Source organism: Hippocampus zosterae, chromosome 14, assembly GCF_025434085.1.
Source record: "Hippocampus zosterae strain Florida chromosome 14, ASM2543408v3, whole genome shotgun sequence".
In the NCBI taxonomy this organism is placed as follows: Eukaryota; Metazoa; Chordata; class Actinopteri; order Syngnathiformes; family Syngnathidae; genus Hippocampus; species Hippocampus zosterae.
In genome coordinates, this window is record NC_067464.1 from 16,418,826 (window position 1) to 16,446,433 (window position 27,608).

Consider the following 27,608-nt stretch of genomic DNA (forward strand, 5'->3'; position numbering starts at 1 on the left):
CATTTGTAGTGTTCTTTTGTAGGAGGAACACATTATTGAGGAATTTGAGCTGACACAAAAGCAAAAAATAGTGTAAAACTTGAAATTATGCTTGAAATGCATGCTTTTACAAAAAATGAATTGACTGTGTGAGCCACGCGATTTCACTGCGCCTGTATGTGTGTTTGTGATGTGGTGTGTGAGTGTTTCTTCTAATTTACTTTCGTTTTGTTTTGTTTTCAGTGGGGGGGGGGGGGGGGTGCGACACAACAGATGACGTTATGTGCGCATGCGGGTTGGTATTTTAGTACGCAAAATGAGGAATTTCGCGGATGAAAGTTTGAGATGGTGGCGAAAAAAACTCACCACGGTCTACTAATTATGATATTTAAGAAATGGGAATGCTTGTCTGATTTTTCGTATGAATCGTCCAAAGGACGTACCACTAAACTCACCTGTGACGTGTACACAGAACGCGAGAGCGAAATACGACGCGAGGCACGATTACGAGGCAAATTGATCATTAGAATTGTAGGCTAATCGCTACGAAAAATATTATGAAACAGTATTGGTTATTCTATAATTTACAGGTTGGAGCATGGCAACTTTATGAAAAAAACATTTGTCACAAGGTGTAGCAATGCTAATGTTAACTGTTGGTAGAACTAATGACGTGTGTTAAATTCTTTCGTCAAATTGATCGGAGATTACACATGCATCGTTTTGGGAAGATGATGTCAAGCTAACCACTTACCTGTATTAATGATTACCAGTCAATTCATCTTTGCAGTGTGAGATTGGAAAAAATACTCTGATGATGCCTCATGAGCACACCAGTGTTTGATCCATTTATTTTTTGGAATAAACCTGGAGTACACAGCTACTGATGTAATGGTCATTGTTAATGCATCGTTTTCAAACATTTACCCTTGAAACATTATACTTTTGAGTGTCAGAATTCTTGATTATGAATATCAGTCAAAATAGAAAAATGGGTTCCCATGATGAACGTTTACGGAACCTAACATTAATTAGCATGGTTTTCCATTGGGTAATCCGACGGAACCGAAAAACGGTTACCCTGAATTTCCAAAATCCTCAGGCCTGCTACTGAATTATTTAAAAATTTGCAGCATTTGTTTATAATTGTATGTATATGTTGTTGTTTGTGTCGTTCCCATATGCAATTGTATAAGTAGACCCTTTCAGAATTCGAAATTTGGGACTCTCTCAATCCATAATGGCACTCATACTTTTCTGATCAGCGAGTCCCTAGGACTCGCTGCCGGTAAATTGTAAAATTATCACTGCAGAGATTACCGCTTTTTCTGCACTCAGTGATTGACTTTTATGCAAAGTCCTTTCTCAACTTGTCTTTCGTGCCATGTCTGTTGAGTGTTGATTTACTTCATATTGAGAAACTACTGCACTAAAACATTAATTCATAAATGTATACCATATGATTTTTTTTTTCACGGTATAAATAACACGTACCCTGACTCTTCTACTCTTTGAATAAAAATACTTCATTCAAGCGTTAGAGAGTGCAAAGGGTTATGATGGAGGGGTGTTGCAAATCATGAAAATTTTCCAAGTCCTTGGCCTTGGACTCGGGTTGCCAGTCCTTGGACACAACACTGGTTACTATGATAAGATAAGATATCCTTTATTCGTCCCACACTGGGGAAATTTACAGCCTCCAGCAGCAAGAATGTATGTAGGAAGAAGAAAGATGAAAGAGAAAAAAACAACAAACATTTTTCAATTAAATGCAATATGAACACAAAATTGTTGTTGTTTTAAATTTAGTTGTTAAAATTGGTGAAAATAAAACCTATTATAGTTCGCGTGTACAGTATTGTACATATTACCTGCTCGCCTATTACATTTGTACAGTTTCTGGTGTGAAATTGTAAAAAAATAAAAGGTGGTTTAAAAAAGTTGTTTTCTTGACTTGGAACGGATTAAAATTTTTTCATATTGATTCCAATGGGAAACATGGTTTCGGTTTTCGAACAATTCAGTCTTCTGGAACAGATTTAGTACGAAAACCGAGGTTTGACTGTATGTATGTATATATATATATATATATATATAGCAGCTGGATAGCTCAGTTGGTAAGTTTGGCATACGGGAGACGTGGTTCGAATCCCGCTTGGGGCAAAAAAATGAGCACATAACACCATCCAGTGTGGGTCCTTGGGCAAGATCTTTCACGCTAATGCCTACCTCATACAATGATGATAGACAATAAAATGAATGACATGCCGGCTCAGACGTCGCCCGGCCAAACAAGGTCTGCGTCAGGTGCTGGGGAACCAGAGCACTTTAATGAAAAATGGGCTACTGGAACAAAGCGGAGATGGGCGAGATGCGATAACATAGCTCTGTTGGAATGCTACTACTCAAGCAACCCTAGTCAGAGGGGTTACATGCGGAGAATGTGGGCTAAATGGTTACTTCGAAACCCACAGTCACGGTTGACCGCGAAACAACTCGTAGCTCAGTGTTCCAACATCCACAAACGGCAACTGCTGTCACAACTTGAGATTGATGAGGTACAACACAAGTTCCATGGTGAAGGGCCCCAGGCTGCCAGATCAGAGGAGGAAGTCATACCAGAGATTGGGAGGCAAGCCCCAATGAATGCAGATGATGAGATTGGGAGGCCAGCCCCAATGAATGAAATGCTGAGCGAGGCAGCAACTGACCTGAAAGCTAAGATCATGGCGAGAATGAAAGCTGGGCAACCTAGAAACCGATTACAACGGCTATGTGAAGTACCACCTGAAAGTCTCATGGAAAGTGTGAATGCAGCACTGAGGGTGATCCCTACCGTAACGATCACGGAAACCAATGAGCTGATATACGCTTCAGCATCAGTGATCCTTGAGATGCTTGACTATAAGAGCAACCATGGAAGCCATGAGATACGCAACCCACCATGGAAAAGACGGTTGGAGGCTAAGATCAAGGCGGCCCGGAAAGATGTGAGTCAATTGACGGAAGCCCAGAGAGGTGTGATGAAAAGGCCGATAACCCAAAAGGTACATCCAGATGACCATACCTGAAGCACTCGAAACTGCCAAACAAAGGCTCCAAGCCTTGTCCAGCCGCCTAAAGCGGTACACGAAAGAGAATGAGGCCAGACGAATAAACAGGCTGTTTGCAACACAACCTGCGAAAGTGTACCCTCAGTGGCAGGGTCCTAATAACAGAGCTGATCCACCAAGACTGGGAACTGAAAGGTACTGGAAAGGCATATGGGAGAAGTAGGTAGCACATAACAGCAGTGCACAATGGCTGGTGACCCTGAGAGAGGAGCACAGCAACCTCCCTGAACAGAACCCAGTTACAATAACAGTGGCAGACATACAGGAAAGAGTCTCAGATATGAAGAACTCGACAGCACCATGTCCGGACATGGTCCACACCTACTGGCTAAAGAAACTCACAGCACTCCATGAGCGCCTAGCAGCACAAATGAACCAGCTGCTGAGGGATGGGACTCACCCAGGATGGCTAACCGAAGGGCGAACGATCCTGATCATGAAGGATCCCTCAAAGGGTGCGGTCCCATCCAACTATCGGCCAATAACCGGTCTCTCCACCACACGGAAGCTCATGTCAGGCATCATTGCGGCTAAGATAAGTGGACACATGGATCAATACATGAGCGAAGCACAGAAGGGCATTGGTAGAGATACCAGAGGAGCCAAACATCAGCTCCTGTTTGACAGAACAGTCGCACAAGACTGCAGGTCCCGACGTACCAACCTGTGCACAGCCTGGATTGATTACAAGAAAGCATATGACTCGATGCAACATACATGGATCACTGAATGCTTGGAGTTGTATAAGGTGAACAGGACCCTAAGAGCCTTCGTTGCGAACTCGATGAGGATGTGGAAAACCACACTTGAAGCCAATGGCAAGCCACTTACCCAAGTGTCCATCAAATGTGGCATATACCAAGGTGATCACCAAGACAGGCTATGGATACCGCCTCAGAAATGGAGCTACGATCAGTCACCTCCTCTACATGGATGACATAAAGCTGTATGCCAAGAGCGAAAGGGACATAGACTCCCTGATCCACACGACCAGGATCTACAGCAGCGACATCGGGATGTCATTCGGGCTTGAGAAATAGTAGTCGGATGGTGACTAAGAGAGGAAAAGGTAGTCCGCACTGAAGGGCTCTCACTCCCTGAAGGAACAATAGCAGACATTGAGGACAGCTACAAGTACCTCGGTATACCACAAGCCAATAGCAACCTTGAACTGGCAACAAGGAAAGCGGCTACGGCCAAATACCCCCAGCGAGTGAGGCAAGTCCTAAGAAGCCAGCTCAATGGCAAGAATAAGACCCGGGCAATAAACAGCTATGCCCTGCCAGTGATCAGATACCCTGCAGGAATAATAAGGTGGCCAAAGGAAGAGATTCAGACCACGGACGTTAGGACCCGTAAGCTCCTAACCATGCATGGAGGGTTCCATCCCAAATCCAGCACCCTGAGACTGTACGCAAGCCGAAAGGAAGGAGGCCGGGGACTAGTGAGTGTGAGAGCCACTGTCCAGGATGAAACATCCAAGCTCCATGAATACATCAAGGAGAAGGCTCCAACGGATGACGTACTCAGAGAATGTCTCAGACAATGGGGAACAGAAGATGAGGCGCTGGAAGAGGGACCATCATGGGAGGACAAGCTACACGGGATGTACCACCGGACCATAACTGAAGTGGCCGATCTCAAGAAGTCCTATCAGTGGCTAGAGAGGGCTGGCCCGAAGGACAGCACAGAGGCACTCATCCTGTCTGCTCAGGAGCAGGCCCTGAGGACCAGAGCCATTGAGGCCCAGATATACCACACCAGACAAGACCCAAGGTGTAGGTTGTGCAAAGAGGCACCCGAGACGATCCAACACTTAACTGCAGGGTGTAAGATGCTGGCAGGGAAAGCCTACATGGAACGCCATAACCAGGTGGCTGGCATAGTCTACCGAAATATCTGTGCGGAGTATGGACTGGAAACCCCAAGGTCAAAATGGGAAACGCCTCCGAAGGTGGTGGAGAATGACAGAGCGAAGATCCTGTGGGACTTCCAGATCCAGACTGACAACATGATAATGGCGAACCAACCAGATATCGTGATCATAGATAAAGGGCAGAGGAAAGCCGTTGTAGTGGATGTAGCGGTCCCAAGTGATGGAAACATCAGGAAGAAGGAACATGAGAAACTCGAGAAATACCAAGGGCTCAGAGAGGAGCTGGAGAGAGCCTGGAAGGTAAAGGTGACAGTCGTGCCTGTGGTGGTCGGAGCACTCGGGGCAGTGACCCCCAAACTAGATGAGTGGTTGCAACAGATCCCGGGAACAACATCGGACATCTCAGTCCAGAAATGTGCAGTGCTGGGAACAGCAAGGATACTGCGCAGAACCCTCAATCTTCCTGGCCTCTGGTAGAGGACCCGAGGTGAATGAGGGACGGACACCACCCGAGGGGTGAGATAAGGATTTTTTTTTTTAATGTGTGTGGACAGACACACAGATGCTCATCCAAAAAATTCAATATCATGAAAATGTTGATTTATTTCAGTAACACAATTTAAAAAGTGAAACTTGTGTTATGCCTACATTAATTTCACACAAACAGATCCATTTCAAGTGTTCATCCATTTAATTTCGATGAATATATCTAAAAACTAAATAAAAAACAATTAAACTGTAATAAAATAATTGAGTCAACATGCTCATCAAGTCAAGTCAACTGTATTTACTGAGCACTTTCAAACAGCCATCGCTGCATGCAAAGTGCTGCACATGGAGCTATTTAACATGCACAATAAACAGTAAAACAAATCGGTAATAAAGGCGGTAGAAAGCACCAAACAGTAAAACCAAGAACAAATCTAAGTCATGCTGAGTCGAATGCCAAAGAATACAAGTGAGTTTTGAGGAGGGTTTTGAAGATGGGCAGCGAGGAGGCTTGCCGAATGTTCAGTGGGAGGTCATTCCAGAGAGAGGGACCAGCAACGGAAAAGGCTCGATCCCCTCTGAGCCCGAGTTTAGTTCTTGGTACTTCTAATAATGTGTGGTCCACAGACCTGAGGCACCGGGTAGGTGTGTAGAGGCGGATGAGCTCAGAGAGGTAAGGTCATCAGACACAATTTTACATCAGCAATAAAACGACATCTCTCAATTCCCACTGCATGTCCGTTCGAATGTGAGCCAGCTTCTTTAGACAACAAAGCTGTATTGAATGTACATGGGTCGACAAAGTGCAGAACTTGTTCTGATGGTGAGTGACTTTCAGGTCTCCGGGCGTGCGGTGCTTTATGAGCAAGGTAAAGTATTTGGCTGTCAAACCGAATTCAAAGCAACGAAGACAGCTGTGATTTGGATCTCTAAACCACTGGAAACTTGATTTTTATTTCATTTATTTTAAACATGCATAGGCTGTGTCATTTGATAGTCATTTCACTGATCAGCTGAATGCAATGTTTTCTGACATTTGGCTGGAAATGTGCACCATACAGTTCGGAGAGAGGAGGTATAGATGCAAAATCAAGGAACGACACCGGGACACGAGACTGACAAGAGATCAAAAAGAGATTTCATCACATGACCCAAAGCACATCTGAAGCGCAATGCTTTGCCACAATGCCGAGGGATATTTAGTGCATATACGGTGATGAAATGTATTTTGAAAGCACACAGTAGTTTCATCTAATATGTTGCGTTACTTCGTTGCTGAGAAGTGTTATTTTGGCCACATAATCTGAGTGAAGTGACTTGAAGGCGGCGTAACTGCAAATCAATCGCTAATTTGACCAGCCGCAATAATAAGAGCAACATGATCTGGAAATGTTTCTTAATTTAAAAAATGAGAGTGACGAGAAAATTATTTCTGGCGGGCTGATCCCGTATTGCATCTTTCCATTAGTTTCGCACTACGCCAGCTCCCGTACTTGGCTTCTTTCTGTTCCCTCGGTTTCATCTATATTGACATAAGAAATGTGCTCAATGAATTTACAATTTTCATTCATCTTTGATGATGTTCCGGATTTTTCTTTTCTGTTGGGATATTATCCTTACAACCTTATCTATATCTATATTATATTGCACTTAATTGAACGGTGTACATTGAAACCGGACCATTTATTTTGTGAATGCATACACTTTGTTTTTCTTCTTTCTTCTTCCTACCCACAATCTTGCTGCTGTAGACTGTAAATTTCGCCAGTGTCGGACAAATAAAGGATATCTAATCTTATTGTGAAAAATTAAGTTTTACAATTGCATTTCTGCTTTCCACCTTTGGGTGAACTTGTCGGAGCTTCGCAGCGACAAGTTTTTTTTTTACGTCAACAGTCAATGATAGAAATACAATTAAGAGGAGTTCAACAAGCGCACCTGATGTTTTGTCACTTCGGGCTGAGACCTTTTTTAAACATTGCCTGCAAGTTGAGCATGTGCAGTTCGGCAGACACTTTCGTACTAAGATATAAAATTTCAGTGGGTGCCCCGTTTATTTGGTACACAACATTTTTTTTACTCAAATGACTGACGCATGCACAGGTGTTCTTGTGCGAGTCAGTTCTTGAAAAGGTTCACCCCGTTGATAGCATCCATCCTTACTTGACTGTCTCTTGGGGGGGTGACGAGGATCAATATTTTTTCAACTGTTCCATTATTTCAACTGGAGTAGTACCTGTTAAAAAAAAAAAAAGAAAAAAGTTCAAGTCTGATCTGTTCAACCATTACTTAGGCTGGATTTACACAACATCTCCATATTTCTGCTCTCAAGATGTACAATTCAGATATGTACTATGGCAGGGAAAAGAAGGAATGCAATATGATTGCTTCAAGCACAAGCATGATGACTCCAAATGTGGACAAAAATTTGAAACAGTCAACCCCTTGCGGGTCGGCACCCATCGAATTGGATCGTTACAGATTTTTTGTTGTTGTTAAATATAGATTTTGGGGGATCGGAGAGTACAAGTCCCCCCCCTAACTTCCAAAGGGAAAATGTACAGTGAATGGTCATCTTTTGTTTTTTAAATGCATTTGGTTAGATTTTTTTTCCTCGTTTTTTTTCCTCCCCAGCCAGATGGATTTCAATGCGTATCATGTTTACATTGGATTTTCACTCTTCGCGGGCCGACTTGTTCCTTATCGCCCCCACTGTCTGACTCTGATATGTGTCAACACCAGTGCAGGATTGAGACACAAATTGGATATACTCTGTTAATCTGAGTTGCCCATTACTGAACAACACCAATCGCAGATGATGTGTCGACCTAAACAACACAAGTAAGCACGTTTACGAAAGGAGCTTCTGTAAATATAAACTACAGTGCAACCATGATCTAAATTTACCAGCGGTCCTATGTGACTTCACAACAGCAATGGTGAAACATTGTAGCGCCCTCCCTCATTTAAATTTCCCAGGCCCTGGTTATGTGGTTATCAAAACCCTAAATTGTCCATAGTTGTGAATAGGAACTGTTTTCTTGATCCTCTCTTTTACGGTTGCTGTAAAAGTTGTCTTTTTCCTGTTTTTTTTTTCCTCTGGCATCACAGATGGAAAGAGTCAGGCTTATGTACAGGCAAACGTTTGTAGACACGCTGCAAAAGCAGCCTTATAACCAACTGGTAATCAGTACACTGTGTATTGATGAATATATTGTAACTAATACATATTCAAATTGAGGAACACAAAATGTGAGTGTAGATTTCAGCACCATGCAAGTCTAATATGTAAATCAAAATGTGAAACTTGACCTGAAAAGAAAAATGAATAAATTGAAAATAGATTTTGAATAGCATGAGCAAATGTGTCCAAACCTTTGCCTTGTGAAACAACCAGTGAAGGAGGCCAATGTGCAGTCTTGGTTTACCTTATTCGCGGCCTCCAGTGACAATATGAGTGTACTAAGTTCCTCTCTGTTCATCTCCATGGAAAAAGAGTTGAGGGTTCCGTTCTCTCTTACATCCAGACTAAGACTTAACAGAGGAGTCTGAAGAGCTGAAATCTTGTCACTGGACAGCGCCAACTAGAGGTAGGGGGAGGTACAGGAATGCAAATAAAATCAACTGCTTGTTTCCATCCGCAGCACTGTCACCGTGTGCACAGAGAGGGTGAAAGCAGAGTGCATCTTAAAGGGAACATTGCTTACATGAACAAATAAAGGAAATGTTTGTTTACTCTCAAGGTGTCTTCATTTTTGTTTCAACATTTGTACCAGAGAAGTCTACTTTGAGTAGTAGAAAGAACATTTGTCTAATTCCTTGTCAGCTGGTCCTCAGCTCATAGATGCACAGCTATGAACCTTCTGGATTCAAGGCTCAAGAGTAACTTTTTTTTATTTATTTATTTTTTTACACGAGCATAATGAGCCCTTATCTCACATTTTACTTTATTTTTGTTCATTGTTTTATTTATTTATTTATTATGTTTTAGCAAGATGAAGATGTAGTGGGTGGTGCTCGTGGCACAATGGATAGGGTGAAGATGATGGGTTTGACTCCAGGCTAGCTTGTGTGATTTTTGGCGGCCCATTGATCGAGTGGTTAGCACTTCGACCTCACAGTGCAGAGGTCGTGGATTCGATCCAGGCTCCGGCCTTCCTAAGTGGAGTTTGCATGTTCTCACCGTGTCTGTGTGGGTTTTCGCTGGGTACTCCATTTTCCAATCCGCTTTATCCTCACAAGGGTGGGGGGGGGGGGGGGTGCTGGAGCCTATCCCAACCGTCTTCGGGCAATAGGCGGGGGACACCCTGAACAGGTTGCCAGCCAATCACAGGGCACACAGAGACGAACAACCATCCACACTCACACATAGGGACAATTTTGAGTGTTCAATCAGCCTGAACAGGTTGCCAGCCAATCACAGGGCACACAGAGACGAACAACCATCCACACTCACACATAGGGACAATTTTGAGTGTTCAATCAGCCTGTTATGCATGTTTTTGGAATGTGGAAGGAAACTGGAGTGCCCGGAGAAAACCCACGCAGGACGGGGAGAACATGCAAACTCCACACAGGGAGGCCCGAGCCGGAATCGAACCCTGCACCTCTGCACTGTGAGGTTGACGTGCTAACAAGTGGACCGCCGGGACGCCACAAAAATGCTCAAAAAGACTATTTAAAAAAATGTACTGGTTGCGCTGCCGTGGGTAGATGAAAATGACAACATTTAGAGGCAGTCTGGAGGGCTGGGTATTATGACATATGCTAAAATACTCACTACTCCAGTGAAGTAGTATGTTACAAAAACTTTGGATACTGCCTAAAGGTTTTTTTGAGGTGTGACAGCCTTGATGCCGGACATATTTTTATTATCATCCATCCATTTTCTGATCCGCTTTATCCTCACAAGGGTCGCGGGGGCTGCGAGCCTCTCGCAGGGCATAAATAGACAAACAACCATCAGGACTCACACTCACACCACGGGACAATTTAGTGTGTTCCATTAACCTGCCCATGCATGTTTTTGGAATGTGGGAGGAAACTGGAGTACCCGGAGAAAACCCATGCAGGCACGGGGAGAACATGCAAACTCCACATAAGAGGCCGGAACCGGATTCAAACTCTGCACCTCTGCACCATGAGTTCGATGCGCTAACCACTGGTCCACCAGGCTGCCCTTTTACTTTCATAAATATGTTTTAAAAAATAGCACAAAGTCAACCACATAGGTGAACAGACAGTATTTGACTGTACATCTTGTTCACACACAAAAAAAGAAAGAAACTTTATTTGTGTCCTATTTACAGGACACAGACATAGTGAACGAAGCAAAGCGTTTATTCACCTTCAGCTGCCAGTCAAAGTCCTGTAACATAGCAGAGGAGATTGCGTGGGTTCTCGTCAACAGAGCATGGCAAATCTCTTCCCGTCGTGATCTCAGTACGTTAAGCACAGCCTCTGAGTGGCTGCTACTCAAACCGGACAGGTGAATCAGCACCTGAACACCACCAGGAGGAAACACTGGAAATCTGACTTGGAAATACAGGAGCATCTCACCACCACAGTTCCTGTGTCGACCGTCCCTTAATGTGCTCTCACCTCCTCGTCAGAGCTGTTGTTCCCTACCAACAGCCGGAAGACTGCTGTCAAAGAGTTGGTAATCTCCAGCCACTCCTCCAGGCTCCAGGTGGCATTGTAGTCCCCTCTGCAAGGAGGTTCTCGGCCACAGAGTCCATCCACTACCCTGTGACAAAGCTGCAGACACGCAGGATTGTAAGGCTGTGTCATGGTTGAAAGTGTGAAACAGCAGCTCAGGCTTGTTAAGTACATCATTTTCATTCTTTGAGTGGGGAGGGGAGAAGGGGGCGAACTTTCACATGATGACCTGAACAAAAATTTGATAGCAATAAGAAGTCAAAGTCTGGATGCTCTCAGATATTCATGATATATTAATAGAAAGCCGACATTTGCAAATAAAATATGGCTGCCATTCACAGGTTTACCAGTGTTGACGGATGCAAAAAAGACCCCAAACAAATAAAAAACAGATCATTGAATATGCACCACATTTGGGGACATTTTTAATGAAAAATGAACTAATACAGTACTTCTTCAAAGTTTCACACAGATTTATATTCACCTCTGCACATCAAAATAAAAGTACGGCATACTAAGTAAGTAACGCAGACGTTTTAATTCGACTTCCTAAAGTTCCAGAAACTGTTTGTCCAGATGCGCTGTCAATCTTTACGTTCATCCAGTCAGTGGGTTAGGAAAAATAAGAGCACCATCAGGAATAAATTAGCACCAAACAACAAACTCTGGTGCTCATTTGAGAACTACACTAAAATGTTTATGTGCAACTATTAACAATTATTCTTGCGTTCCGACGTGTGGATCAAACGCCTTTTTTTGTTCGGCAAACCCAGTTTGCAGTTAGCATTGCGTCAACGTTCTGTTCAGTTTAAAATGCATTCGCGTGGTTTGATTGCTCAGAAAGCGTTCACCACGAGCAATCTTTAAACTTGTTGCTGACCACATAAATAAGACACTTATTTGCACTTACTTTAAGACACTCCGAAACGGACAAGCTGTTTAGTTGGACCACCATAATTTTCCCAGTTCCGCTTCTTTTTCGTCAGCTGACACACGACGATAGTCACGTGACTGCGTCATGAGGCATTGAAATGCATTGTGTATAAATTAAAATCAATATAATCAACGACTAGTTTGTTTGTTTCATCTCACCACACTCATTGTTGTTGTTAACACGTTGCAAGCCTTTAGTGAGCACGACAAATATTAGCGCAATAATATATTTAAAACCCCAACCACGAGGTCCAAAGATATTACGAAATTAAATGTTAATATTACTTTCATCCCATCCTTTAAATATGTTATTGTAATTATAGATTTGGAAACGCAAGCTTCGATAAACGGGATGTTGCGACATTTCCCTTGGAAGGAAGCGGAAAGGGAACAGAATGTGGGTGAGAGGGTTATACATTGCGGCCGGTGTGTTAAATTCTACTGCTCGTTTTTTTGGGGGGGGGGGGAAATAAACAAGTCCTGTCATGGTACCGATGAAGTGAACTAACTGAGGCGTCCACTGTGAATCAAACCACCAATTCCTCATTTGGATATTAAAAACAGGGTAAGTCTATCATGGGATGACAGACGGTTCTTTCGTGTGTGAGCGTGTGTGTGTGCGCGCGTGCGTGTTTGTTTCATTGTGATGCATATAGTACACACGCAAATGAACCATAACTGCAGTGTAACTTTTTGATTTGCGGCAATCTAAAACATTTACACTTTTCCCATGAAACGACAAACCTTTTCAAGTTAAACAGAGACGATTGGGAATGTCAAAGATTAATGTGTTGTTTGTTGACAACACTTAGATAGATTACAATTTAATAAATACGATGTAATAAGATATCCTTTATTTGTCCCACACTGGGTAAATTTACAGTCTACAGCAGCAATTTGGGGGCGGGGGGGTGGAAAGAATTTACGTAATTATCCATTATACTGTAGACATTTCAATTCAGGGGTGTCAAGCTTATTTCACGTTGTCAACAAGTCAAGTCAAGTCAAGTCAACAGTATTTATAGAGCACTTTCAAACAGCCAAACTGCATACAAAGTGCTGTACATGGAGCGATTTAACATACACAATAAACGGTAAGACGAATCGGTAATAAAGGCGGTAGAAAGCACCAAGCAGTAAAATCAAAAACAAAGTCATGCTGAGTCGAACGCCAAAGAATACAAGTGAGTTTTGAGGAGGGCTTTAAATATGGGCAGCCAGGAGGCTTGCCGAATGTTCAGTGGGAGGTCATTCCAGAGAGAGGGACCAGCAACAGAAAAGGCTCGATCCCCTCTGAGCCTCAGTTTAGTTCTTGGTACTTCTAATAATGTCTGGTCCGCAGGTGTGTAGGGGCGGATGAGCTCAGAGAGGTAAGGTGGCGCGAGATTATTCAGAGTCTTTGGAAACAGGCAGGGGAAGGCAGCTGCCAACAGTGGTCATGAGCAATAGATTAATCCAGTGCTTCTCAAATAGTGGGGTGATGCCAGGGTTTCTGTGTGTGTGGTTTTTTTTTCGCCGAAGAAAATCGAAAAATAGATTAAATTTTAATTGCACATCCACGAGAGCAGTTGGCAGTGGCGGCCTCAAAATGTCAGAGAATGCACAGAGAGTATAAGCTCGATGTTGTAGAGCAGATGTGACAAAAGAAAGTCACCCGAAATAAGTAGAGGCATATGAAACACTTGGCTTCAGTGTGACTACAGTGGGAGACGTACGAGTAAAAAAATGCCGGCTGTCGACAGCACGAAGCAAAATAAATCAAGGCGCCACACATTACACCTCAATCATGCTGTTAAGCCGCTGGAAAAGTTGTGCACTGCAAAATGTGCTCATCGTAGCCATCAATCTGACTTCCTCATTTTGAGGTTTTTTTTTTCAAGACTAAAGTGTTTTTTAACATGTGCTCCTGGGTTAATGTTGATGAACTGAATTTCAATTTGTTATTATTTAGTGATATTTAATTTAATTTCCAGAATGAAATGGCCCAATAAGTTCGTCAAAAATATGAACTATTTAAAAAAGGATTTTTTTTTTCAGGCAAATTGATGCACATAAAATATTTGCAGTTTCAGATGAAAAAACAATGTTAATAAAGTTATTCTTTGCTGTTAGTAGAAGTATATTTCTTTCTTTTTTCTTGTATTTAATGTTAATAAGGATACAATGAAATGCAGAGGTTTACTGACAACAGTTTTTTTGACAAATGATATTTGTAGTGGTGGCAGAGAATCGGGGGGGGGGGGGCGTGAATTGTTTTCTTCTTGTTAGCGGGGGCGTAACAAAAATAATTGAGACGCAGAGGATTAATCTAATATAGTATGTGCATTTGATTTGTCGAGCACGGTACTTTGATGAATTTAGTGTGCCCAACAGACACACCAACTGTGGCATTCCAAGTTTTCTTAATTTCCACAAAGTCGAGTCCAACATTGCAACTCTTCTCCCAATGGAGAAAACCCCTACATTGGCTTGCTGAAAAAAACTTTGAATGTGCAAAAATGTGCATTGACAAGGCACAGAAACTCTGGGAGAATCTCCTTTGTACAGAGCGGGACTGGCCGTCAGGCATACTCGGCAGATTTCTGGTGTGCCAGTGTCCTCAGAGGATGCGGTGCAATTAATTTATTTTTGTTACATTTTTTTGCAATGTTTTTCCTAATGTTTTTTGCCCAAAAGCTCAGCCCCCAAAGCAAAGGGAACTTTAAACAGCTGAAAGAGTTAACAATACAATACAATACAATACCTGCTGATTTATATAGCGCTTTCACAACAGCGGCAGCTGTAACAAAGCGCTTTACAAAACAGTTAACATAAGGTAAAATAATAAACTCAACACATAACATAAAACATGGACAGTCGTCCAGTCCTAACCACTTTTCCGTCACACGCTTTGTTGTTTGAAGCGGTTTGAGATGAAAGAGGAGAGAATCAAAGTGTCCTTTAACCAGTGGATCAGAGACGTCATGCTCAAAATGTGCACACGTCGGCTACAAGCTAAGTTTCAAAGTCAACAAGAAGCTGTAGCATCCATTGACGAAAAAAGAGATTGGTTCACTTCTCCTGTCCCATGGAAATCCATTTCAATTCCAAGCGGCGACTCACGGTTCCAAATACACATCGGCGCTCTTCGCCAACGCTCCTCTCTCCTCATCCTCAACTTCAGCGGCCATCCATCCAGCCGCACCAACGCCAACTGTCCAACAGCGCTGACATAGCCACTGAACAAATCGGGGTTGTGAAAAATGCTGCCCATTACTGGCGCAAAAAACACAAGCGCCCCAAGTCTGTCCAGCACCGACAGTCAATGGCGCCGACATTCCTCCCAATCAAAATCTGTGCTGGTACAGGCGTGCTGCCGAGAAGGCGCAACCACCAAGTACAGATACTGCTCCTTTGACGAATGTCGTGGCCAAAAAGCGCTGAAAACAGTCCATATCAGGTCCACACAATGAAACAACAAACAACATGTGACAAAACAAAAGACAAAAACAGCAAAAAAGAACAAAAAAGCAAGGCTCTTGAAGAGCACTTGCCGACAGTTTCATTTTAACATTTTAACAGTAAAATGTACCAATCAATGCTGCTGGCAGAGATACGTGGTTGCCTCAATGTGAGTGTCTAACGGGTTTGAGTCTCTTCTCGAAATGACTATAGGAGAGTGTTCCTCTGGACTGGAAACTCTTAGAATGGCTCAGGCGTGCCCTCCAGCTCGTGCTTTAATTCTTGCCATGCCAGTAGCGTTCTGAGCAGCTCCCAATAACAAACAACTCATCTCAACTCAACATGGATGGATGAGCCTCCGAGCGGCTCATCAGCTAGTCCCTGCGGAAGGCTGGTTAGGTGGGCCTTCGGCCCACAAAAGTGTTGTTGCTTGATTCAACTTTTTGTTCGTCTTCATTGCTTATCGCGAAAATAAAGAGATGTTTAGCTCTACTAAATAACTAACAATTTCATTGCAACGCTTGTGGGTAGACAACATTTTTTCGCTAAGATGCCCGCGCGATCGTAGTGAGCCACTGCCTGAGCGGCGCAGTGGCGGCGCGCAGCGGCGCGGTGAAGTAGGTACGTTTTGAAAAGGGACAGACGGAAGGACAGACCGCGTGCGGGACGACGCGCAATATATATATAGATTTTAAAACAACTATTGCTGCATACCAAGTGCTATACATGAAATAAAAATATGTCATAAAATAACAAGAAGAGTGAAAACAGTACAGTGGTACCTCTACTTAGAACATTTCTTTATACGAGATTTTTAAATTACGAAAATATTGCCTGTGATTGGCTGGCAACCGGTTCAGGGTGTCCCCCGCCTACTGCTCGGAGACAGCTGGGATAGGCTCCAGCACCCCCCGCGACCCTAGTGAGGATCAAGCGGTTCGGAAGATGAATGAATGAATGAAAATATTGCCTATTGTTGGCAAAAAGAATTCAAGATATGAAAGGTAAAAATTTGAACATACAACTGTGATGATGTGTGTTTTCTTCTTTTATCTACTTTCTAATTTTCCTTACAAAATTTTTGTTTGACTTTTGTCAACCTGTTATGGTGTATACTATATATGCTCAATGAACAATAAACAACAACAACAACAATATGGGCTGCTCTTGCAGCTCTGAGTTTCCTGAACGCAAAACGTGTATAGCTGCCCCGCCATTGGCTATTACCGAGCATCATATTGCCATCCCATTGGGTAAGAGGGACCTCGAACGTATGTACCTATGAATGAATGAATACTTTGTCATTGAACACTTGTTACAATGAGATTTTGCAGGAGCCTCCCCCCCAAGTGTATCGTAAAATATAAAAAAGTATATAAATACATTGGACTCCCCGAGACTTACCTACAATCACATACACACGTTTAAAAATTGAGATTTAACATTATGAATGGATTTTTAAAAATGAATCAGACATTGACATGAGGATATGTAAAATATTCGGCACTAATTAAAATACAGTCAAAGTTGTCTTACAAAATTATGTGAATCAAGCGTGAACATGACAGTATGTGGACTATTTCGGACCTAACTGCAAATACAGTCGGTGATATCATGAGGTACAGAATATCGTAAAATTGCACTCCCATGGGCCTACACATTGACATGCTTTAAGAATTTAGATTCAACAGCCTGACTGCCCAGGGATAGAAAGTGTTTCTGTGTCTGTTGGTCCGGCTTCTCATGACTTTATATCTGCTGCCTGAGGGCAGGAGGTTGAAGAGGCACCTGCCAGGGTGGGATGGATCAGTCAGGATTTTCTTTGCCCTTTGTAGCCCCCTTGAGTTCGCGATGTCATCCAGGGATGGCAGGGGGCAGACGATGATTTTTTTGTGCCGCCTTTATGACTCTTTGCAGAGCATTTCTGTCCTTGGCCGTGCAGCCGGCATACCACACTGTGATGCCGTACGCCAATACGCTCTCCACTGTGGAGCGGTAGAATATGTGTAGCAAGTGTGCCCCCGTCTGGCATTTTTTCAGTAATCTCAAAAAGTGCAGCCTCTGGGGCGCTTTCCCGACCAAAGCATCCGTGTTGGTGTGCCATTTGAGGTCATCCGCTACCAGTGATTTGTTCCTCGAGCCGGTCCTTGGCCTCGAGGACCGGCTCGAGGACCGAAGGGTGGTCCTTGGTCCTCTGCCTTGGCCTCGGAGTCAAGTCCATGGTCCTTGGCCTTGGCCTCGGAGTCAAGTCCTTGGCCTTGCGTTTCCGGTCCTCGGACACAACGAGAGGGATTAAAGCCTCTAATCCTTCGTCCACAGGTATAAAGTGGGCCAGAGGACCGCAAAAATAATAAAGAAATCAAACAAAATCCATCCAAAGAAACCCACGATGAATTTATCTGGCGCTTTAAGAGGGGCGGGGCTGCCACTGACAGTCAGTACAACATGTAAAGAGCGGCATCACAGTTAGTTTCAATCACGGTTCGTTCCGTTCGCGATCGGCATTTTATATAGCGTGTAAAATCTTTCTGTAACAGTGGTGTCTTTTATTTAGTTATTTTTGCACAGTCGTCACGTTTGTGCGGTCGCACTAGAATGTTTGTTTGAACCAAGTAATTTGCATGACAACTGGAGTCAATAATGTCGGCACTTCACTTCCTGGTTTGGCCGTTTGGAAATGGAGTCCTTTTGCTCCATTCCAGTTATGTTTGCTGAATGCTTTCTCATGTTTGGAATAATGAATATTGATAATACATAGTTTAAAATCATAGTTGGTTTATTCATTCATTAATCATCCGAGCCGCTTGATCATCATAGTTGGTTTAATGATTTATTATTATTGTGAAGTTGAAGGAATTAATTAATGTAGTATTAGTGGTGGTGGTGATAATAGTAGTACTCAGAGAATGTTTAGAGATTCAGCCCTCTCGTTACCTCTGCGTCCCATGTCCTAGACGCATAATTTTCCCACGGGACTCACAGTTCCAAATAATATGCGTTTTTGGGACGCAAGGAAATTTCTCAGACAAAACAAATAAACAAAAAAAAAACAAATGGCAAGCCTGCGGATTTCACGGGAACAATCGTTCCCGGTAGCGTGTGGTTTCCGTGGCATCATTTAAATGGTACCGAAAAATAGTTAACCATAAAAGTCAACACACACAAGTTGACTGTGTGATCAACGCGATTTCACTGTGCCTGTATGTGAGTTTGTGGTGTGGTGTGGTGTGTGAGTGTCTTCTAATTTACTTTCGATTTGTTTTGTTTTGTTTTGTTTTGTTTTCAGTGTTGGGGGGGGGGGGGGGAGTGGGTTGCAACAGATCACGTTATGTGCGCATGCGGGTTGCTATTTCAGTCCGCAAACTGAGGAATTGCGCGGATGAAAGTTTGAGATGGCGGCAAAAAAACCTCACAAAGGTCTACTAATTACGACATTTAAGAAATGGGAATGCCAGTCTGATTTTTCGTATGAATCGCCCAAAGGGCGTATCACTAAACTCACCTGGAATGTATGCACAGAACACGAGAGCAAGATGCTACGAGAGGCACGATTACGAGGCAAGTTGGTCATTAGATTTGTAGGCTAATCGTTATGAAAAATATTATGAAACAGTATTGGTTATTCTACAATATACTGGTTGTAGCATGGTAACTTTCTGAATAAAACCTTTGTCACAAGGTGTAGTAATGCTAATGTTAACTGTTGGTAGAACTCATGATGACGTGTTTTAAATTCTTTCGTCAAATTGACAGTAGATTACACATTCATCGTCTTGGGAAGAAGATGTCAAGCCACATCAATACTTACCTTGATTAATGATTACCAGTAAAATAATCTTTGCAGTGTGAGATTGGAAAAAACACTCTGATGATGCCACATGAGTACACCAGTTTTTGATCCATTTATTTTTTGGAATAAACCTGGAGTACACAGCTACTGATCTAATGTTCATTGTTAATGCATCGTTTTCAAACATTTACCCTTGAAACATTATACTTTTCAGTGACAGAATTCTTGATTATGAATATCAGTCAAAATAGAAAAATGGGTTCCCATGATGAACGTTTACGGAACCCAACAATAGTTGCCACGGTTTCCCATTGGGTAATCCGACGGAACCGAAAAACAGTTATCATGAATTTCCGAAATCCTCAGGCCTGCTGCTGAATTAGTTAATTTTTTTGCAGCATTTGTTTATAATTGTATGTATATGTTGTTGTTTGTGTTATTATCATATGCAATTGAATAAGTAGACCATTTCAGAATTTGACTCTCTCAATGGATAATGGGACTCATACTTTTCTGATCTGGGACTCGCTGCTGGTAAACTGTAAAATGATCACTGTAGAGATTACCGCTTTTTCTGCACTCAGTGATTGACTTCTATGCAAAGTCATTTCTCAACTTGTCTTTCGTGCCATGTCTGTTGAGTGTTGATTTACTTCATATTAAGAAACTACTGCACTAAAACATTAATTCATAAATGTATACCATGTGATTTTATTTTTATTTTTTTCTCAGTATAAACAACACGTACCCTGACTGTTCTACTCTTTGAATAAAAACACTTCATTCAAGTGTTAGGGAGTGTAAAGGGTTATGATGGAGGGGTGTTGCAAATCATGAAGACCTGCCAAGTGGTATGATAACATTGTTTTATACATGTTCTCGACTAGGCCTCAGTTTCACAATCAGTACTTGGTCCTTGGCCTTGGCATTGGAGGCAAGTCCTTGGCCTTGGCCTTGCCCCGGAACATTTTCCAAGTCCTTGGCCTTGGAGATGGAAATTTGACTCTTTCTTTGGTCTTTATGCAAATGAAGTCAACAAATTATTTTTTATTATGATTTAAAAATAGTCTTTGTGTACATTGTAATATAATGCTATATTGCTCCTCCACCAGCGCACTGCAAATGCTTTTTTGTTAGACGCTACTCCAAAGCAGCATCGTTGAGAGTTTCATTACCCCTCATTCAATGTTCATATAGTATAAGTGTATTGAACTAATACTCTCTTGTAGTGCATGCATTAACAGTAAAACATTAAAATGTGGCAAACAGATGAGAATCACAATCAGAATCATCTTTGTGAATTTCAGCATTGTGAGACGAACAAAGGTTTTCTTATCTTATGTTATCTTATTGGCCAAGTATGTAGAACACACAAGGAATTTGTCTCCGGTAGTACAGGCTACACTAGTGTTATCAATAACAAGCGACTACGATAATCAAAGACATGACGTATAAGTATCGACAGACATATCGTCATGTAAGGGTACCATCGTGCAGGACTATCAACCAATGACAGCTGTGAGACAATGTGCAAAGTATCAAGCAGAGCTAAAGTAATCAGTGGTGGAATACAATACTATGACGATTGTGCAGTTGGTGAAGATAATCGTTGCACCACTTTTAAAGTGACTAGTACAGTGCACTCCGCTTAATAGAACACCGGTTAATAGAGTAATCCGCGTAATAGAGCAAAAGGCTCTGGAACAGTTTTGCCTAATGCAATTTCCTATAAAGATACTCCGCTTAGTAGAACAGATCTCCGCTTAATAGAACAGGCCGTAAGCAATGAACATTGTAAACTAGTGGTTTTCGAAGTGTAGCTATCGCGATACTGTACCACTATCGCGAGAAAACGCGGTAGTTCTAGCCGTATACAGTAACAGGTAGCACGCGTCACTCCACACATAGACACACGCACGTCACAATGGCTTCAACTTCATTCAAGAGACGAGAGAGAGACGAAGTGTAGCTATCGCGATACTGTACCACTATCGCGAGAAAACGCGGTAGTTCTAGCTGTATACAGTAACAGGTAGCTCGCGTCACTCCACACATAGACACACGCACGTCACAATGGCTTCAACTTCATTCAAGAGACAAGGGCTATCACCTGCGGATAAGAAGGACATACTCAGACGATACGATGCATTGCCGGATTCTCAGAAGGTACGCCCGCGGTTTCCAGGACTTCCCTCTTATCCAGCGCATTGAGAGGGAAGTCAACCGCAAAATTACGGACTCCTGTTTCCAGACAAAAGTAACAAAATTTTTCTCGTGATTTGAGATGTTTGACTGAAGTTGATTAAAGTTGTTGTTTGATTAAAGATATGGACGTCCACAGTCGAAATATCTCTTCTAACTCGTCAGCAGGGGGTTTTCTGCGTGCATAACTTGGTCATCGACGTGTCTGAAGGTGTACCTAATAAAGTGTCTCCGGTTAATAGAAACCCCGCTTAGTAGAACAGAAGCGCTTCGGCCCAATGGTGTTCTATTAAGCGGAGTGCACTGTACCAGTATTTCGAGTTCAACTGCAGGTGTGCAATTATACAGAATGTCCTTGAGCGCTTTAAAGTGTCTGGTGCTGAGGAGTATTGATCCAAGACAGTCTTTCAAGTATGTCGAGAGCTGGAGCTATAATGAACATTGAGGTCATACTGTTCCACAGAGGTGTGCAAAAATGCCTGTACCTCCACCTGTATAGATTCGAATCACTGTTTAGAGAGTTAATAACAAGAGGGAAGAAGCTGTTTGAATGTCTGCTGCATTTGGTGTGCATGGATCAGTAGCGCTTGCCTAGAGGGGAGTAGCTGGAAAAGGTGGTGGGCAGGGTGTGGGGGGTCCAGTTGGATTTTCCGTGCCCTTGTCTTGGTTCTTACAGTGCGCAACTCCTCGAGAGTGGGTAGTAAGGTATGATTTCCATCAGATTGTGTCCTTTTTTGTTGCTGTGATGGAGGAACACAGGACTGATTCGATGGCTGCTGTGTCGAACTGTCTCATCTACTCCTGTGGCAGGCCATGCTTCCTCAGTACATCCTCTGCTGGACCTTTTTCAGGATGGAGTTAATGTTGGCCTCCCACTTCATGTTCTGAGAGATTGTGATTCCCAAGAACTTGAAGGTCTCGACGGTTGACACAAGGCAGTTGGATAGTCTAAGGGGCAATTGTGACAAAGGATGTTTCCTGAAGTCCACGATTGTCTCTTCTTTCTTGAGCGTGTTCATCTCCAGGTAGTGTCCGCTGCACCAGAGCGCCGGCTACTCCACTTCTTGTCAGGCTTGTCGTCGTCTTTGATCAGACAGATGACTGTGGTGTCATGTACGAACTTTGAGTTTAACGGCTGGGTGCGTTGAGGTGCAGTTGTTTGTGTAGAGGGAAAAGGGCAGTGGAGAAAGGACACATCCTTGATCAGGGCATGCAAAAAGAACAACAACTCCAAGAGGATGAAGAAAAGAACAAAGATGGTGATGTTTACATATGTTCCATCAGAAACGTAGTTCTGTCAAGTTTGTCCAAGTGCCACAATGTTGACTGCACATGAGTAGCTCACATTAAACGGCAGACCCGCAGATAATACACAGCCGTATGGCCACTACAGTATCAGTTTTAATTTGTTTACACAGAGCAGTTCTGTTCAATGGCAAAACATGCTGTGAGTCCTGGTCTAACAATGATAATTTCTTCTATATTTGCAAGATAATGCATTTGCTGGCGGCCCGGTGGGCCAGTGGTTAGCACATCGACCTCATACTGCAGAGGTACCGAGTTCAATCCCAGCTCCGACCTCCCTGTGTAGAGTTTGCATGTTCTCCCCGGGCCTGCGTGGGTTTTCTCCGGGTGCTCCAGTTTCCTCCCACGTTCCAAAAACATGCATGGCATGCTGATTGAACACGCAAAATTGTCCCGAGGTTTGAGTGTGAGCGCGGATGGTTGATTGTCTCTGTGTGCCCTGCGATTGGTTGGCAACCCGGTTTGGGGTGTCCCCCGCCTACTACCCAAAGATGGCTGGGATACGCTCCAGTCCCACCCCAAGCGACCCTTGTGAGGATAAGCGGATCGGAAAATGAATGAATGAATGAATTTACTGTCAAATTCAAATATTGATAGCAACCCCAAATTCTCTGTGAGCATGGTTTATCCAAACTGTTACTAATTTGTGTTTGGGATAGAACATCTATCTCTCCTGGCTAAATGTTAACATGAAGAATTGGAGTTGGGACTGCAAATGGCTGCTCATTGATTATTCCATACAGATATCAGGGTTTTAATTGGAAAACACAGCTGTTCATTTGCATGAACATATTAAAGCAAGCTGACCAAACATAGCGTGCTCTTTTCACAATTCTTTAAGGTGCTATAAAACCTGAGGGACAACCACCAATAGCAATTCGCTTCAAATCAAATTAGCAGTGATGGGTATTCCATTGATGGGACGAAACGTTCCGTCTTGTTTTGGGGATGGAGGATGAGGAGTTTTTTTTTCAAAAAGACAAAGCATGAACGGAAGTGGGTTTGTCCATCCCAGTAATCGTCCCTAACTAGGTCAAGTACCGAGGAGTGCCTATTTCACTATTAATAACTCTTACACAATTAACTATTAACAGAAACACGCCTGTGGCCCAGTCGGAGCAGGGCCGGTTCTCATTTGCACACTTGCTAGTAACAGTGTGGACAGCCAGACCTAAAAAATTGATTTGAAGAAGAATCAGACAATTGTCAGATATGCCTGTTGCCTGCAAGAACCAAAATGTTCTCAGTCTGCAGCAAAAGTAAAGAAAGCGGTTCACTATGTTTTTCAGACCATAAAGTGCACTGAAAATCATTTAGTTTCTGAAAAATCAACAGTGGGGTTTGAACTTTGGTGTGCCTTCTGTACGCATGTCTGCTTTTCAGTTTGTTGTCTTTAATTCAAATTCATTCCTTTTTACTTTCACACATCTAATCACAAGCAACCTTCCATGTTTTCGTCAATACCGGAACTAGAACTACTTCCTGCCTCTGGTTTGAAGAATGATTAGAAATGGAGTACTCGCTTAATGCTTCATATCAGGCGTCGGGTTACCAGTGTTACATTGTGGGACAATATCATTGCGGTAAGACGTAAACATAAAGTAAAATTCCATCCGATTTATGTTCAACTTCACAATAGCACTCTCATTCTCATCCTCATTTAATCGCTAGGAAGTGTCAATGTTTTTGTTATACCGGAATAAAAACTACTACCTCCTTCCATGTCTTCGAATCCTCTACTAGTCTAATGCTGCGGTCACATCGAACACAAGCTGAATGTATCTGGTGGCACATTTCTAATGTTATAATGTAGGACCTGCAAGTTAATTGACACAGTCAGCTTCCAGTTGCCGCTGGGACTGACCAAAAAAGGTTTGGTAATGGTCAGTGTTGTTGATGGCAGTTGATCTGTCACCCAAGATAGCATTTAGGATTAGCCAAAATAATAACACAACAGCCGGTCACCAGATTGTCACCATGTTCAAACTTTTTTTTTCCCTTTGTCAGAGACTCCCCTCCTCTTCTCCACTTAAAGCAAGCCCCCTGTTGTTCCATAACAAAACAAAAGCGACAGACAAAGAAAAGACACACACTTCCCGATTTTTGCAGAATAGCGCAATAGCGCTGAATCTATCGAATAAACATACTACTGTGTACTTGTGAACTATTTAACATACAATAATATGCCTTCAACCCCGTGCACCTTATGTATGAAAATGTTTTAAAATAAACCAGTTCTTTGATATTTGGCCAAATATCATGGTGTGCCTAATGGTCCAAAAATATGGTGTGCTGTTTATACAATGCAAGTGTCATATTTCTGCATCAAGTAGTTCGGTCACAGTCAATTACATGAACAAAAATGACAGTTTTTTTTCTCTGCAGGATGAGGACCGAATAGATGTCTTCATTGGATTATAGGGGATCACAACGCAGTTAAGAACAAGACCTGGCTACCAAGTTGCATAAATGGAAAGACACGAATGGATGCGACATCAATGTCGAAAGCTGTTTGTGCGAGAAAGGGATCAAGGTGCCATGTCAACCCAAAGTTCAGAGGATTCTCACCCCCCCCCACTGAAATTTAAAGCAAAAAGAACAATAAGTGTTGGGCATTGGCCCCATCAGCAAGAATACAGAGATGTTGCCCAAAGTTACAAGGGCAACATCATCCACACAACCAAGTACAGTTTGTTGACCTTCATCCCCATGAACCTGTTTCAGCAGTTTCACAGGTCAGATTTTTCACGAAACTGTAACATATTTACATGTTTGTTTATGTGTGCTGTAAACTCGAATCAAAAAAAATTCTGTCTTACCTCTGTTGAAATCACTTCATTTTTCAAGAATGTCTCCCATTCCTTTTAAATGATCACCTACCGCAAATTAAATACTGTGCACTGCAATACTCGTCTTTCTATGGAAAATCACAAACTAAACTGTTCCAGATTAATTTGCATGTAGGATGAAAGTAAAGGAGGTTTTAGTTATTCTTGAGGAACTCCTCTGTATTTTGATTCCCCAGGGTAGTATCTGAGCAGCAAAGACTTGTGTTTGTGCACGGCCCAATGCTGGATTTTCATCAGGGTTCGTTCTCAGTTGCAAAAGGTTCCAAAGACATTTGCCTGACATTTTCAACGTTTTTCTTGTCACAAAGAAATTATGATTTAGAACGGTTTGCAAATGCCTGGTGAACATCTTGCAATCTTGAACAAACATGATGAAAAAAGAACAATCGCTCCCTGACTAGATGACTATCACAACGACCTTGATAATCAAAGTCAATGACAATTAATTTAATAGGTGACACATTGTTTATTTATATCTTTATTAATTTAGTGCTTTGTTTTTCTCTTTTAACTACCTCACGCTCCACTTCCTCCCAGTGGCTGTATGCCTGGCTGCAGCACATATGTGCAGTCCTGGTAATTTGGGTCAGCAGAAGCATTGTGGTTAATGTTTTGTCATAGCTAACTCGTGTTAGCAAAGAGTTAATAAATTTGAGTGAATTTCACCGAAAATTCTGAATACTATCCAAACCTCGCTCTTATGGCAGCACGTCGATGATAAACAAGCATCATAAAAAAGAGAGCACGTTGTGGCTGATGCCTAATTTCATTTCTGACATCGGGACATCTTTGCGATGTCACACATTACAGTGTGTGTTTGGCCCAATCTCAGTACCCACAACTGCACCCTTGTGCCCCTTAACTGCGCATTCAAGTTGAGGGCGCGAGTCTGTAGGGTCTCCCAATTCTGTGCTCTGTCTCCCCGTCCCTTTTGCATCCTTGTTCCACACTTTGGCTGAACCGGCATCCATACCCTGTCGGTTGAAGCATATTCTCCATATTCATTGCGGATCTAATCGAAATTGCGGGAAGCCATCAACGTTCTTTGGAATTCCTATGCCTGTCTCAAGAAAAAAAAGCTTTTCAAGCTCAATATATTTTTATATATTGTTTATATATATTGTTAATATTAATGTTTGTATATTGTTAATATCAATATATTATCAGTAGAATTTGTGAGATATCAATCAATGTTTTAAAGTCACCTACATATTTTGTCCTCGTGTGGTTGCCATACTTAGCAACCTTCTGGCCATTCACCGCAGATCGTGGCGGCCTGAGTCCGAGGTTTTACTTTTCAACTTTGTGCTACTTTACTGCAATTAAATTGTATTTCACAGAGCAAAATTGCTGCTGTAACAACATAACAATAGACGTCGCCATAACCATGCATGCCACCATTTTGGGTTTGCACTCATTGGGGCCGGTGGGCTGGGGACTCTGATTGAACCAATCGGTTTGGTCAATTGTCAAAAATTGTTATATATGTTTTATATATGTTTTATATATGTTTGTGTGTGTGTGCTAATAAGTGGTGCGCCACCATGGTTTGGACTAACGAGTACTATTACGGGGAGGCAAGTGAGTACTAGTACGGGTTGGGGACCAGTGAGTACTCCCACGGGCAGAGACACATGACATGATGAGATTGGAGGAAACACGCCCAAATTCCTACTTCCTTAATGCAGCCTGAATAAATACTGGTAATTTATTTATTCGCTGTCTCTCAACATAAATAAATGAGCTAAAAAGAATTATGGCAAAGTTCCCGAATACACAAATGAATAGTGGGCACGAATGGACTGTTATGGTGAGGAACTAATTTGGCTGCACTAATAGAGAGGTGCTAGTGAGGTCGGTGTTCTGTGTTGTGTCATGACTGTTGTCATGTTTGTCAACCCTAATGCCTTGTGTGTCCTTGGTACCGCTGTCTCTCAACATAAATAAATATGATCTACCTTTGATTTTAATTT

General features: G+C 42.5%; 2 protein-coding genes and 1 long non-coding RNA gene across 3 annotated transcripts in view; 2 read left to right on the forward strand and 1 right to left on the reverse strand.

The window, feature by feature from the left end:
• Positions 1-5,529: 5,529 nt before the first annotated feature.
• Positions 5,530-6,850, forward strand: LOC127614536 (uncharacterized). Its single transcript, XR_007966575.1, has 3 exons — positions 5,530-5,739; positions 6,144-6,532; positions 6,661-6,850. It is a non-coding gene; the product is annotated as an uncharacterized LOC127614536 (long non-coding RNA).
• A 366-nt stretch (positions 6,851-7,216) lies between these two features.
• commd8 (COMM domain containing 8) lies at positions 7,217-12,211 on the reverse strand. Its single transcript, XM_052085873.1, has 5 exons — positions 12,026-12,211; positions 11,059-11,214; positions 10,805-10,957; positions 8,886-9,041; positions 7,217-7,693 (listed from the first exon to the last, which is right to left on the reverse strand). Exons 1-5 carry the CDS (start codon positions 12,068-12,070, stop codon positions 7,673-7,675), a joined length of 531 nt encoding a protein of 176 aa, XP_051941833.1. The 5' UTR covers positions 12,071-12,211; the 3' UTR covers positions 7,217-7,672.
• Positions 12,212-12,434: 223 nt separating this feature from the next.
• atp10d (ATPase phospholipid transporting 10D) overlaps positions 12,435-27,608 on the forward strand; it is a 95,492-nt gene continuing 80,318 nt past the window's right edge. Inside the window, exons 1-2 of the mRNA XM_052085666.1 lie at positions 12,435-12,613; positions 25,172-25,521. Of these exons, the coding sequence (XP_051941626.1) occupies positions 25,256-25,521 (266 nt within the window). The 5' untranslated portion in view covers positions 12,435-12,613; positions 25,172-25,255. The remainder of the gene's footprint in view (positions 12,614-25,171; positions 25,522-27,608) is intronic.

Bases quoted from the DNA above. Each gene is read 5' to 3' on its own strand.
- commd8 (XM_052085873.1), bottom strand. From the start codon at position 12,070: ATGGTGGTCCAACTAAACAGCTTGTCCGTTTCGGAGTGTCTTAAA. The intron at 10,958-11,058 runs GTGAGAGCACAT...GGTGGTGTTCAG, and splicing joins ACAACAGCTCTGACGAGGAG to GTGCTGATTCACCTGTCCGG. The intron at 9,042-10,804 runs GTGAATAAACGC...CCCTACCTCTAG, and splicing joins ACTTTGACTGGCAGCTGAAG to TTGGCGCTGTCCAGTGACAA.